This window comes from Drosophila navojoa, chromosome 4 (assembly GCF_054131105.1).
Source record: "Drosophila navojoa isolate 15081-1374.11 chromosome 4, UAZ_NAV_1.0, whole genome shotgun sequence".
In the NCBI taxonomy this organism is placed as follows: Eukaryota; Metazoa; Arthropoda; class Insecta; order Diptera; family Drosophilidae; genus Drosophila; species Drosophila navojoa.
In genome coordinates, this window is record NC_142892.1 from 18,805,091 (window position 1) to 18,819,103 (window position 14,013).

A 14,013-nucleotide genomic window follows, 5' to 3' on the forward strand; every position below is an offset into this window, starting at 1 on the left:
TCGGTTCCATGCTACTTAGAGACCTCTAGCGTCCAATCATTTAATTTCATCTTAAAGTTGAGTAATTTTTCTGTATCGGACACTTACAGCTTGTTTTTAGCGACCTGCAGCACATTCATTAGTCTCTGTCTGTTCTGTTCGGGGCTCTTAGATGTAGCATCATTAACATTGCTTTTCACACTTTGCGGCATTGTTTCCTTCTGGTCATTGGCCTGGTCTGTCCGGGTCGCAGCTTACGGTTGGGTCTCTTGGCCTTGGGGCCAAAAATAATAATAATAAGAAGAAGAAGTGTAGCGCGAAAAACCTTTCTGTCATTTGCCTAGGTCTGAGTTCTTTACATTCTTTTATTTCGCGCTCTCTCAAATTATATTAATTTGAATTAATGAATTTAATTGCCACTAATTAGTGGACACCCAGTGCCGACAGCTTGAGACCCTCCTAATGATAGCAACCGCTATTCGAAAATCTCTTTTTGTTCTATATAATTATTGTGCATGCCAAAATTTGGGATGTTCAATCAAGGCTGAAGCTCCATGGCAGCAGCCACAAATAACTTGAGTAAACAATTATGGAAACTTATTAAAAATATAGCCTGGGGCAGAATAGTAATTAAAGTAAATAGAAGATACTCTATTCTAAGGGTCTTATAGAAAAAAGTATGCAAATGGAAATGGGTTACTGTTTGTTCTACTAATAATACTCTAACTGCTACTAAAATCAACTACTATTACTACTAGTAATGGTAGTGGTACTATTAATGCAACTTAATAATCATAGTGGTACTCCTCTTATTACTATTTCATTTCGCATTACTCTTTCTACTATCTGTTACTATGTATACTACTTTTTCTACTACCTTTTCTACTACTTTTTCTACTACTTTTTTGTACAATTCTTCTTACTACTCATATATTTTCCCTTTTTCCATTTCTGTTCTCATTACACTTCCTACTACTTTTTACCATTACTACTACTATTGCTATTACTCTTCTTGCAACACCTAACACTCCTTGTTTTACTCTTACTACTACTCAGATGCCTACTTCTAATATTAGGTACTTTTACCACTATTTATTATAACTTTACTACTACCTACTACTATCGCAAAACCAGCTTAAGCTATCAGTATTATATTCCACTTATTATCATTCATTCTATTTCACAGCCAATTTGACTCTTTTACCATATTTGTACTTCTACTATTTCATACATACTAAAATATCCTGCTATAAATTCGATAAGTCTACTCATACTTCTGCAGCTGTCATTCCATTTACTGCTTAAATTAATATTTATGTATTCAATAAATATAAAACACAATTCTATTTGATTTCATTTTCAACAAATAATGGAGTATCTGTATTTGCAAAAACAAATTGGCAACAGTTTCCCAAATCTGGAATGAAACACTTTCTGCCACACATAGCCGCAGACTTCACTCAATGCCTTTGTCTAAAACAAACATATGAAATTGTAATCAAACAAATAATCTGCAAGAGGAAAAAAAGCTATGAAAAAATTCATGTAGATACAGAAGCCGCACAAAGGTGGACCTAAAAAAAGCCATACAAAAGTACTCAGCAATATTGACTATAGTCGCACTGCAGATGCTCTAACCACATAATAGCGTATCGAATATGCGATATCGATATGCGTATAGCTTTATCATGAATACCCTTATGCAGAGTGTTAGACAAGAGGCAAATTGTAAACGTAATCAAAGATATGGCAACAATGTGAACGACAACAGCAGCAGCAGCAGCACTAATGACAACAACAACTACAAAATCAAGTTTGTTTGAAAGCTGAAGCTGAACAGAAGCCACGCCAATCGCAACATCTAGCCGTGTGTACCGCATGTAGCCAAGTGTAGCTACAACATTGCTGTATCTCCAACTGCGTATCTGCTGCTGTTGTTGCTGCTGCTGCTGTTGTTGCTGCTGCTGCTGGCAACTCACGCACGCTTCACGCTTTTTGTTGTCGCCAGTCGTCGCAGTCGTTGGCAGCCATTTTAGCTACCGGTTTTACGCGTCAAAGTGCGCGTAACTTTTGCCGCATGCCACGGCGCATATTGTTGCCGTTGTTGTTGCTGCCACTGTTAGCTGAAGTTGCTGCAATTGTTGCTGTAGCTGTTGCTGTTGCTTGTTGGTCAAGAGCTCTTGGCCAACTGGCAACTTTGTTAATTTTGCCCCTTTGTTCGAGTTTCAATTTTGCCTTTGCTCTAGAGAATATTGTTTTGCAAACTTCGAATTCGGCAATATGGTCAGACTATAAGTGCTTCGCGTGGTCACTCTAAATTTAGTGCGAAGGGACAATTATAATCAAAATTTACTAAGATTAACAAGTTGAGCTCCTCAATTTACAAAATTTCTAATATTATTATTATATAGAGTAGAGAGAGTTTTGTTAAAATCATATATAAACTATTTATTTATTATTTATTTGTAAGAAATGTGTGTTTATTTTAATTTATTATTTACTATATATTAAGAAATTTTAATATTAATATAATACAACTATTTTGTGTTTTAATTGTATTGAGTCATATAAATTAATACAATAAATAATTGAACTAAGTTAATTTTCAAAATTATTTAAAATTAGTAAACAATTTTGAATTATATTTTTTCCAATTTAAATACCATTTTAAACATGTTTTACAAATAAATAAATAAATAAACAAATTTTCCAAAAAATATTAATATTTATAAAAATAGTACTACAATGTTTATATAACCTATCAAGTTGTTAGATTTTTGTTAATATTTTGTATTAAACTTTAAAGATTTTTAACTTTATATATATTTTTTTTCTATTCATCTATAAACCTCTACATCGTGTATCCCTCAAAGTACTGTCAATTATCCATTGCTTTATTCATTTAACTACCCATACGTCACTTGCTCAGCTATTCATATCTATTTTTTCCCTATGCACCCACGAATACTTTGCAGTTAGTGAGGTGGAGAAGGAGCAGGAGCAGGAGCAGGACGGTTTCTTGCTCAATCGTTCTGTGAACTAGTCATGTAGTATGTGACCTGCATGTGCCATGCGCCTCCAGCTCCGGCTGCTCCTTTGTTTTGCGATTCGTCTGGCATTTCATTACATTCGCCTCGCCCCGTCTCTCGCTTATTGCGAAATTCATTCATTTGCTTTGCCATCGTGCAGAAGATTACTTCGAAATTGTACGGAAAAAGCGTTTGTGAAATGCTCAGCTTACAGCATTTGATTATATTTGCTCCGATTATTAGATTTTCGAGCAGCAGGGATATTTGGTGCGCGTCTTTTGAGCCATTTCCTGCTAACAAAGTGCTGCCTAGCGAATTTCTGCTGACGCAATGCATTAGTGCAGCTGATCTTGGCTCCAGCTACTGTCCAATTGCCCAGCCCCGCCACATCATAAATCATTCATACGCAGCTTTTTTTTTATGCCACTCAATAAGTCGTCGTCGCTCGCCAAATGCAATGCCAGACTTCAGCCAAGTCCCAGAAGTCGTCTTGCAACTGGCCAGGCCTCGGATAAATTATGTTAATTCCATAGCTGCTAGTCGGTTATATTATTTCTCCAGCTCTCTCAATCGCCCTCTCTCTTTCCCTCTGCTTTATGATAATAGCTCGACAAATGAAGGAAAACGTTCGAGTGAAGGAACTGGTAAGCACCGCTCTGAGATACCCTAGGCAAACGGCGCAGAATATATTAAATTACAATTCTTTTATGGAGCACATCCATGCATACCCCCGCTTCAGCACTTGCCTACAGGGTATACGCAGCCCTGCCAAAGAGACAACTCAAACTGGAACACGACTTTGTCTTGCAGCATATAAATTGCAAAAGCGCAACAAATTGTTAATTTTCTTTTCTTTCACTGGCTCCAGAGGAAAAACCTCTGTTCCGCCTCCCTCTCTCTCTTTCTCTGTCTGTCTCACTTTCAGTCACATTTATTCGCCTCTGCCTCTTGTTGTTAATTTACATATTTTTGTGTCACAGATGGATTTATATTTCTTTCTTTCGTCTTTTTAACAAGCGTAAAAGGTAAAAGGCGGAGCATAAAATAACAAGTAAGAAAACTCTAGTCGAGAGTGCTCGACTAGATACTACCCTGAACCAAAATAATAGAAAAGCACATTTAGTATGGTTCAAATTTCAATTTCGATGTATTTAAAAATATAAATTAAATAGAAAACTCATTTAATTAAATAAATAAAAATTTTGAAACAATTAAAAGAGATAATTCCGACACGCTCCGGGTTTGAGCCCGAGACCTTGTGATCAAGCGCCGCGCTTTCTACCTTGAGGCCACCCTTCTGTTTTAATTTTCAATGTCAAAACTGAAATAGATTCACTGCTACAGCGCCATCTACCAAATCTAAGTCAAACTAACTGCTGATGTGACTTTAAGAATGTGCAAGAACAACCAAACTAATAAAAATGTTAAAATTTCAATTTCGATTTTTGAAAAAATATAAGAGAAATTTAATCACAAATATATAAAAGTTTTGAAGCAATTAAAAGAAAACTACAATACGCCCAGCAGGATTTGAACCGGGGACCTCGCGATCGAGCGCCGCGCCCTCTACCATGACGCCACTCCTCTGTTCTCATTTGCAATGTCAAAGCTGAAATAGATTCACTGATGCAACGCCATCTAGCAGAACTAAACGAAACTAACTGCTGATGTGATTCAAAGAATGTGCTAGAAGATGTTTGAATGTATGTGTGCACACGTATTGGAAAACTGCTGTTGCTGCAGCACGTGCGTTTGTTAATTGGCCAAACATTTTGTTATTTTTTAACGTCGATTGACTAAACCGAATTTAATGAAACTTTCAGCATATGATCTACATATTCTATTGAATATTTGGCATTTAAAAGAAAACATCAAATCAAATCATTCACAATTAGCTATACTAGAATCTGACCTTCACTGGGGATTCTGGTGAATTTGGAGCCGGTATCCAAAATATAACAAAAACCGAAATTGTATAAAATGCATTGGAATATACTTTTAAAATTTGGAGACTATAGCTCTAAAAATGTAGGAGTTATAAATTTATAACCTATTGCTCTTGGGTTGCGCTGCAGTGTTGGCAATATTATGAGAACTTATTTGTTGAATAATTTAATTTCTAGACGTACGATCGTAATGAAACTTACAGAACGTAATCATGATGTTTAAATGTATGTGCATACCGAAGCACAAGTCTCTAGTATTTGATATACGACTTTTACAAAGATGAGGGTGAGGGGGTGGATTTAGGGGTGGGGGGTAAATTTTAACAAAAACCGAAATTGTCTAAAATACATCTTAATATACATTTTAAATTTGGAGACTCTAGCTTGAAAGATGTAAGAGATATAATTATTTAAGTGATCTTCGATAAGGTTTTTTATCGATAAAAAACTATCGGAATGAGTTATCGTTTTTTAGTGAAAAACTCGATATGCGCGCTGTTTTTACGGACATTTTAAAAAAAAGTTGAAGTCTCTAGCTCTTATATCTTCTGAAATCGACGCGTTCAAACATACGGACGGACGGACGGACGGACGGACGGACAGACAGACGGACAGGGCTAAATCGACTCAGCTCGTCGCCCTGATCAATAATATATATACTTTGTGGGGTCTGCCACGCCTCCTTCTGCCTGTTACATACATTTTAACAAAACCATTATACCCTGATTTCCCATTTTCAATGGGTTCAGGGTATAAAAATTGTTAAGAGCTTGAAATCCAACTGTTGACCAGGCTTACTGCAGCTGGAATATTTACTTAAGCTTATAATTTGACTATATATATTTTTAATACGCTTAATAGACTTTACGATAGATCCTGTTGAAAACTAAACCAAGAACCGAGCGCAGAAATCGAAGCCTGTTTGATATGCCACACATACGAATTGGCATTTAGCATAAATTAAATATTAGCTTTTTGCTGCATGTGTGAGATGTAGAGGGAGATAGTGAGAATATCCATTTATGCAGGTGATTCATAGGCCTTTGCCTCTGTTCCAAAACGGCAAATCCATCAAATGAGCTGCCAACGCGTTGCACAGTCAATACAAATTGATGTGTCCCCAGCTCAGGGTCTGTCGCCATAACGTTTATTTACTTAACGAAAAGTGCTGGCAAGAGAAAGGTAGAGTGAATGAGGGAGAGAGAGAGAGAGAGAAAGAGAGTTCGTATCTGTGAGCATTATTCAATGTTTGCTGCGAACGTGCGCAAATTACAAATTCAATGCACGTAACCAAAGGCGGCGAGGCTTTAGGCAAAGTTGGTAGTAGCTCGAAGATGGTAGCTGCTGGGCTGACTGACTACCGGCTGGCTGCTAACTGTTGGCTGGCACTGTTTACGGAACGCCATCATCGTCGCCTCTTGGGCAACGGCAACAGCTCTCAACCAGCTGACGACACATTAAAATAATGTATTTTTAAATTTAACATTAATTGTCGCTGAATGGTTTCTGAATGGGCTGCCTTTGCCTTTTACCGTTACGTTGTATCTGCCTCTCGCAACCTCTCTCTGTCGCTCAGACACTTGTGTGTCTCTTAAGGAGTGCCAAAGACATTTGTCGCCCGCAACCCCCTTTGCAGCCCACTGTGCCCAGTGCATTAAGTCATTGGGAAAAGATTTTCATAAATCGTTTCAGCTCGTTGTTAATGTTTTCCATCTTTTATTTATTTTTATTTTTTCTTCTCTCTTTCGTATATTGCGAAAATATGTTTTTTATGGCTTTTGCCATTTTGCATGCATTAGCGACTCTCTGCATTGCTGAGTAGTGTAATGTGGGCAGTGCGAGGAGGGGGCGTGGCAGGAAAGCCTGTTTAAGTGGAAATATTTGATTGTGTTTGCACAGCACTTGCGAAATTGCACTGAGCTCGTTTTGTTTTTTTTCTGAGAGACATTCGTGCATGTGCATATCCACAGAGATGAGAAATATAATATAATGCAAAGGTATTGGCAAAATGAAAGCCGGATAAATATGGGAATTAATTTTCAATTACGAAATGGATTTACATTTCATTTGAAAGTTCATAAGTCATAATGTACATCACTTGAAACTAAATATTGTGCATATATTATATAAATAATTATTATAATTACAAATATCAAATGAAGAGAAAAGAGAAAGAAGAGAATTTATTATGAGCTGAGTGAATTAATTGTGAATAATTGTGATTAATATGATCAGATAATATTATTAATATCTTAATTTTAATACCATGAAATTAACTGCAATGCAATGATTATTATCTTCATTACTATTTACGCTATAAGCATACCCAATGTTGAGTTAATAATAATGTATTTATTATTAGTATAACGTTTCTTAACTCATACCTACTATTAATATTAGAATTCTTGGACAATAGTTAAGAATATAAATAATAATAAATAATAATGATAATAATTATGTTTATTATAATTAAATAAATATAATAAATAATAAATAATAATAAATTATAATAAATAATAATAATAATAACAATTATGTTTAATATATTATGTATAATATATTGATATTAATAATTATTTAAATATTTACCAAACACTACGAGTAAAGAAGGAACTCGGTACGACTGCCCACAAGTAAATTAGGAATATGACTGAATAGGCGCGACAGCTATCTTGCCTTTATATAGGCCTAGCATTCAGCTCAAAATTAAACTCACTTAGTTTTTACACACGATACGACTAAGTGACAGCTGAATATAATCTCTGCTAGTCAAAGAATTTTATATAGAGCTCAGTGCAGTTGCTCTATAAATGAGGTTCAAGGTCAGGCAGCCTAAGTACGAGAGGCATAAGAAGAGTTTATCTAAACCGACCATAAATGTACCATAAATGATATTTCTCCCTCTCTATAAAAACGGCCACTCCTAGCAGCCATCGCATATTCAATAATCACATTAAGACAGCAAACAGTTTAAAGTTAAAGAAAAATGCATAAATATATATAATGTCTGCTCCACATTACTCTATTCAGCAATACCTCCTTCTACCCATTAAATGCAACTAACTGAACTCAGTTAAGGAGCGGAACTCATTCGGGAACTAGAGCCTTGGCAATGCGCTCAGTTCAAGTTGGCTTTGCGAGTAGTTCTCGACCCGCTGCCAATTCCATCAGCATTGATGGCAATTATCGGGTGTTAAGCCGGTGCCAAATGCTCGCTCACTTTACATTCGGCAGTTACAGCGCGCAGGCCGGGCAGTTAATATTCAATATATTTGGCCGTAAGTGGGCATCCAGAAGCAGCTGCCCAGAGTGCTCTCCATTTTCATTGGATTTGCCTAACAAGCCATAATCATGTGGTGTTCTGTATTTAATTACAGCCCGAATGCGTATTCGCATTGGAAATTAACAAGGGATAAGAGCAGTTGGGGAGGAGGAGGAGGAGGCAATCAATATGTATATATATCTGTGTGTTTGTGTGTGGGGCATCAGAGCCTCAGCTTCTGTTTCAGCAGCCACAACGACATCTTCTCAGCTGCGCTAAATTCTAATGCGCCCTAATGCCAAACACAATTGAGTCATTAAGCCGCAATCTAATTAAGACCAAAAATGTGAACGGCTCTCCAGGAAAAATAATAAAAAACATAACAACAACTTGGAGAGCTGAGAGCAAGCAGACAGCCGCTAAGCAACGCTGCTCGAGTTACTCTGCCCGCCTTGGCCCCACAGAATCAGCTAGCTAAAAGGTAAGCGCATAAAAAATAGATATACATTTGGTTTTTTTACGGCACTTTAACGTGACCATTTTAGCAACCATTTTGTTTTACATTCCTTGGCCAAGATTTATTTCGTGTCGGCTTTCGACCACGTAGGTCATTAAATTGCTTAGAAATCGCGGACATCAACTTTCCGGCTGCTCAGCTCGTTTTTAAATGAACCACAAAATGACTGTGAAACGGGCGGCACGCACCGTCTGCTAAGTCCAAGTACGATGGGACAAGAACTTCAATTTGTGAAGAAAATAAATATGATATTACAGAAATAAAAATCTTGTGGAAGAGTTGTATTATATAAATGTGGAAGTAAATTTAAATAAATAAATAAAATATTAGTAAAAATGAATTTAAAAAATATATAGTAATATAATACTATTATAAATAATTCTAAATAAATAAAATAATATTTAAATAAATAAATATATATAAATTAATAATTATGTAAGGATAAGAAAAGGTTTATTATTATGTTATGTTATTATATATTATATTGCAGATAATAAGAAATAATAATAAAAACAATTGATAACATTATTTATAAATAACTATTAATAATAATAATACAAAAAATAATGAAAAATTATAATATACAAAGTATTTTTAATATTTTCATAATTCTTTTTTGAGTACTTTTTCGGCTTTTTGAATTTTCTAAAAATTTGTCTACTATTTTATCATTTTCAGCCACTAATTTGGCTGCTCTAAGATTCTTTGGGCTTATATTTCGGGTCTTTGCAGCATCGAAACAGATACAGTTAATGCCACAAAATGATGTCTAATGACGGTTTCGTCTTACATGACGAGCACTGAATGACGGCTGGCGCTGTTGCTGTGGTTAAAGCGTGGACCGCACTGCCTTTGGGGCTTGGTTAGTTTGTGTATCTACTATTAAGTGCTGGTAATTTATAATATGCCTCAAGTGGTCTACACAGGTTAAAGTTCAATGTCGTTCCCCTTCGCTCGTCGCCTTCCGGTAACTGGATAGCTGTCTGTCTCGCTCGCGCTCGCGCTATTTGTCTTATGAGATTAATAATAAGCCAATGGATGACGCACTTACCTTCAACTTTGGCCAGGGCCAGCACGGATATGGTTTGAAGTGCGGGCACCGCCCAGGCAACCAAATGGAATAAATGAGATTTATTTTCAATTGCCTCGTGGCCCCATTTAAGTCCGGCGGCCAGGAACCACGCAAAAGCCAAACATGACCACCAGGCAAAGGCGGCCATGCAACAGAAATACAATGCCATGAATAAAACCGTGCAGGAGGTTGTCTGCCGATGACCCTGTAAAGGAGAGAGCAGGAGAGAGAGGATAGAAGAATATTTGGTTAATAAAATATGAAATTCATTTCACCTGCTCCACACTTACCTGCGTTATGGTGGACATCATCTGCAGTCGGCCCAGCTTCACTGGCGGCGGAAATGGCTCACGACACGACACCGAATCGCCCGCACCCAATCCGGCCACATAGGCACAGCCGACGACCAGATAGCAGACGGCCAGAAAGACAATCGCCCGCTCGGGGTAGCGAAAGCGGGACGAGTCTATCAGAAAGGTGAGCACCTGTCCGGCAAAGTGAAGAGAATTAAATAAACATATTAATTTTATATTGTACGATTAATTCACTTGGCAATTATATGAATATATGCAGGAGAAGATGCCGCCGCGTTCATTTGATTGCCAACGGACTTAAAAATGCATTAGGCAGGGGCGGGGACTGGGACAGGGGCAGGGGCTGGAGCTGCAGGGAGGGAGGGCGAGCTGAGGCTGTGCCTGAGCCTTGGGACTCGGTCATTAGGCACTACACATTAGCTGATTGTTGTGCAATTTATTTGATCTGAGCTCATTTGGAGCTCATGTTTCTGGCTAAACGAGTTGGCCCTAATGAGACTACAGCCAAGTCCTTGGCTAGCCCAGGCATTTACAAAGTAGAGCTGGTATATATATTTAATAATGCTATAAGGCTTAACTTGGCATCGAGTGGATAGCTGCACACACTCACACAATTGCCAGACAATTCGTAGGGCTTTAAAGGCAATTTCCAATTAAATGGCTCAACCACATTGACGAGCAGCCACAATAGGCAACTCAACTCAATTCACCCGCTCACCCACACCCACACCCACACAATTCAACACCATAAGCTCCCCATAAACTAGAGCTGGATAACTCTCAACTCTCCCATCAGGCGAGGCTCCAGCCGTAGCTTCTCCAGCTCTCTGGCTTTTGCCAGCTAATTACGCACAATTTAAATGAATTCATTACCATTGAACTAAGCCTGGGCTGAGCCTTAAATCTGTTGGCTCTTGTCTCTTGTCTCTTGCTTCTTGCCCCTGTAACGCGCCTAATCCGTGCCCTCCAAGCAAAGCCATCTAATTTGATCATTACAAAACTATCAAAGAAGCTCTGCAGTTGTTTGCCATTGCATAATGTGCCGCTATTATTATTAGAGCCAAGAAACATTTGAATTATTCATAGATGTGTAACACCCGACCCAATTGTCGCTAGGCGCAACTTGTTATTTGTATGGATTTTCTAGGCTTCACATGTGTAGAGTTTCCATAGGGTATATGGGGTGTAAGTGTGTTATGTGTGGAATATATCGAATATATGAAGTTGTAGAAAAAGTGTTTAAGGTGAGCTGAAACTTCATTATTTCCTAGAGGCCCCGTGAAGTCTATGTTCTGTTTGAGTTTATCATTAGCTTATGCTCATTCATAAAAGATTATTATATTTATTGCGTTTAAAGTCAAACTTGAGCAATAGGAAAATCATCTTCAAGCTAACATAATTGTATATCATTATTTCAGCATAAATAATATGAAGCTTATAAGTAAAATCTGTAATTTTATGTAAATTAAATGACAAATTGATATCAAAATAGAAAGCAAAGGATCAGCTCTTTTATTAGATTTAATAAATTTCAGAGACTTCTTTCAGAAAATGTATTTTTGAATTATTTTAGATTGATCGATTTGGAAACTCTATAGATGTCTAATCTACGTAAATTAAAAAGTTCAGTAAAAGCTAAAAGTTATTTTAAAACTAATATATAATAAAGGCATAATAACTAAAGCCATTTAAACTTAGCTGCTATTTAAAATAACTAGAAGCATATATGAAGAAAGTGTATTATAATTAGAATATTAAATTCCAATTTTAATTAAAAATTTAAACTAAAAATAAAATAACATATATTAAATTAATCAACATTTTTTTTAAATATGTAATAATACATCTTTTACCCATTGCATAATAACACACGCACATCTAGGCCCCGCCTCTCTTCAATTACAGGGCATCGCCTGGTTCCAGCTCTTCTCTTCGTAAGCTAACGCTCTTCTGTCTTAGCCTATAGTTCTGCCATGCCTATGTCTAATTCCCGCCAACGTCTTAACGTCTGGCTCATTTACATGTAAAATTTATGCCTGAGATTTGGGGAGCGCGCCCGCGCGTGTGTCTGTGGCTGGCTAAGTGTGTATGTGTGTGTGCTCGAGTCTATCTCTCTGTGAGGGAGTTTTTGTAACGCGTTTGTTGACATACACAAGGTATATAAAAATAAGTAAAAATAAAAAAAAAAAAAACAGTCACACACACACATACACACGCAGACAGACAACAAAATTGAATTGAATTGTTTATTTATGCCAAACAATTCAGGGAAAGGATTGCTCCAACACAGGTCCCGCAAAAGGCAAGGGTTACGCGACGTCTATTTCAGATGCTTGCTCTGCCATTTCAAGATTACATATATGTACATATACATATATACACATACTAAATACAGATGTATAGTAGTATATGTATACCTCACACTCTGCACAGCAATTTGTTATGCCACGCATGCTGTTCATTTGTAGTGAGGGGCGTAGGGCGTGGCCGCTTGTAGGTGTGACTGCTGAAATTGTAGCTACAAATGAAGTGAAATAAGCAAAGCCAACCAACAGTCGGCAACAGTCATCAGAGCAGCAGCGCCCCCTTTGTGCTACTCCAGAGCTACAGCTCCCCCAACCTAGCCATCTCTTTCCCCAACTCTGTCTCTATCTCTATCGCCGGCTCTATCTCCATCTCTGGCAAACGACTAAGCCAAAAATTATGCGTTACTCGAGCTCCAGCGCTTGGCTCTTGTTGTCATCTCATCGTCGTGATGGGCGTGGGCAGCGCTTTGATAAACACGGGGCGTAGTTACTCAGTTTCCGGCAGACATTTAACTACGCTCATGATATTAGTAGCAACCAAGGAAGTTTACTTGTGAAGAGGTAGCAAAAGCTGAACAGCGCACTTGAATTGAAAATTGGGTGTTTTTTTTTTTTTTTTAATAAATTTAGAAGTTTTTGGAGGTTCCTTTAGGTTCTTGTCCTAGAAATTATTTTTAGAAAAATAAAATGTTCTTTTATAAATTCCTTGACGACTTGTTTGTTAAAATATTTCATATTTGTTAAAATATTTTTAAATAATTTTACAAAATTGGAAAAAATTTTAAATATATTAAAACAATATATCACGTAAATAAAATCTAACACAAATTCAATGGTTCCTTTTCTCTAATATGAATTTTTTAGGTTTGATTAAAAAACGTATTGACGTTTATTATTTAATTTTATAATTTATTTATTATTTAAAATATTTTGTTAAATTAAAAATAAGTAAATGTCATTTTGACATTTATTATCATTTAATTTATTTTTATTTTTTATATTTTATGGATTAGTAGTCAATCTCAAATAAAATGAAAGTAAAATTTATTGCTTATAATAATCAATTTTGAAGAACTAAACACTTTAAAGCAAACTCTACATAGAAAACAATGTCAAAGTTCTAAGCTTCCAAACTGTCAGCGCTGACAAGTCTATTCGTAATCTTATCTAGTTTTATGCCATAATAGACGGCTTGCACACCTTTGATCATACTATTAGCATTTAAATAATGCTAAATATGTTAATTAGCATTTGGGTCATATAGTTTCATAAAACTAATTTGTATTAGGCGTCAGAGCTCTAGAGGTCGAGAGTGTAGTAGACAACATCATCAACATCAAGTTATGAATATCAGAAACGAGCAGATTGTGTTTATGGGAACACGAAAAAAAATTTTTAATCTGCATAAATTTTAATGAATTTGATATTCGAAAAAAATTGTATAAATGTTTGCAAATTTTAACTAACTGTTAATGGAAAAAGCAGAAGCAATACGATACATATTTATTTCATACAATATTTATAAATATATAAATAGTAGGGAGCCCAATTTATAGCTTCAAATTAAGTAAGTATTGCTTAATTTATT

At 36.3% G+C, this 14,013-nt stretch overlaps 1 protein-coding gene across 1 annotated transcript in view; it reads right to left on the reverse strand.

The window, feature by feature from the left end:
• fz (frizzled class receptor) overlaps nucleotides 1-14,013 on the reverse strand; it is a 122,652-nt gene that overhangs the window by 57,525 nt on the left and 51,114 nt on the right. The window contains exons 3-4 of the mRNA XM_018102492.3: nucleotides 10,096-10,290; nucleotides 9,785-10,010 (exon numbers count right to left, since the gene is read on the reverse strand). Of these exons, the coding sequence (XP_017957981.1) occupies nucleotides 9,785-10,010; nucleotides 10,096-10,290 (421 nt within the window). The remainder of the gene's footprint in view (nucleotides 1-9,784; nucleotides 10,011-10,095; nucleotides 10,291-14,013) is intronic.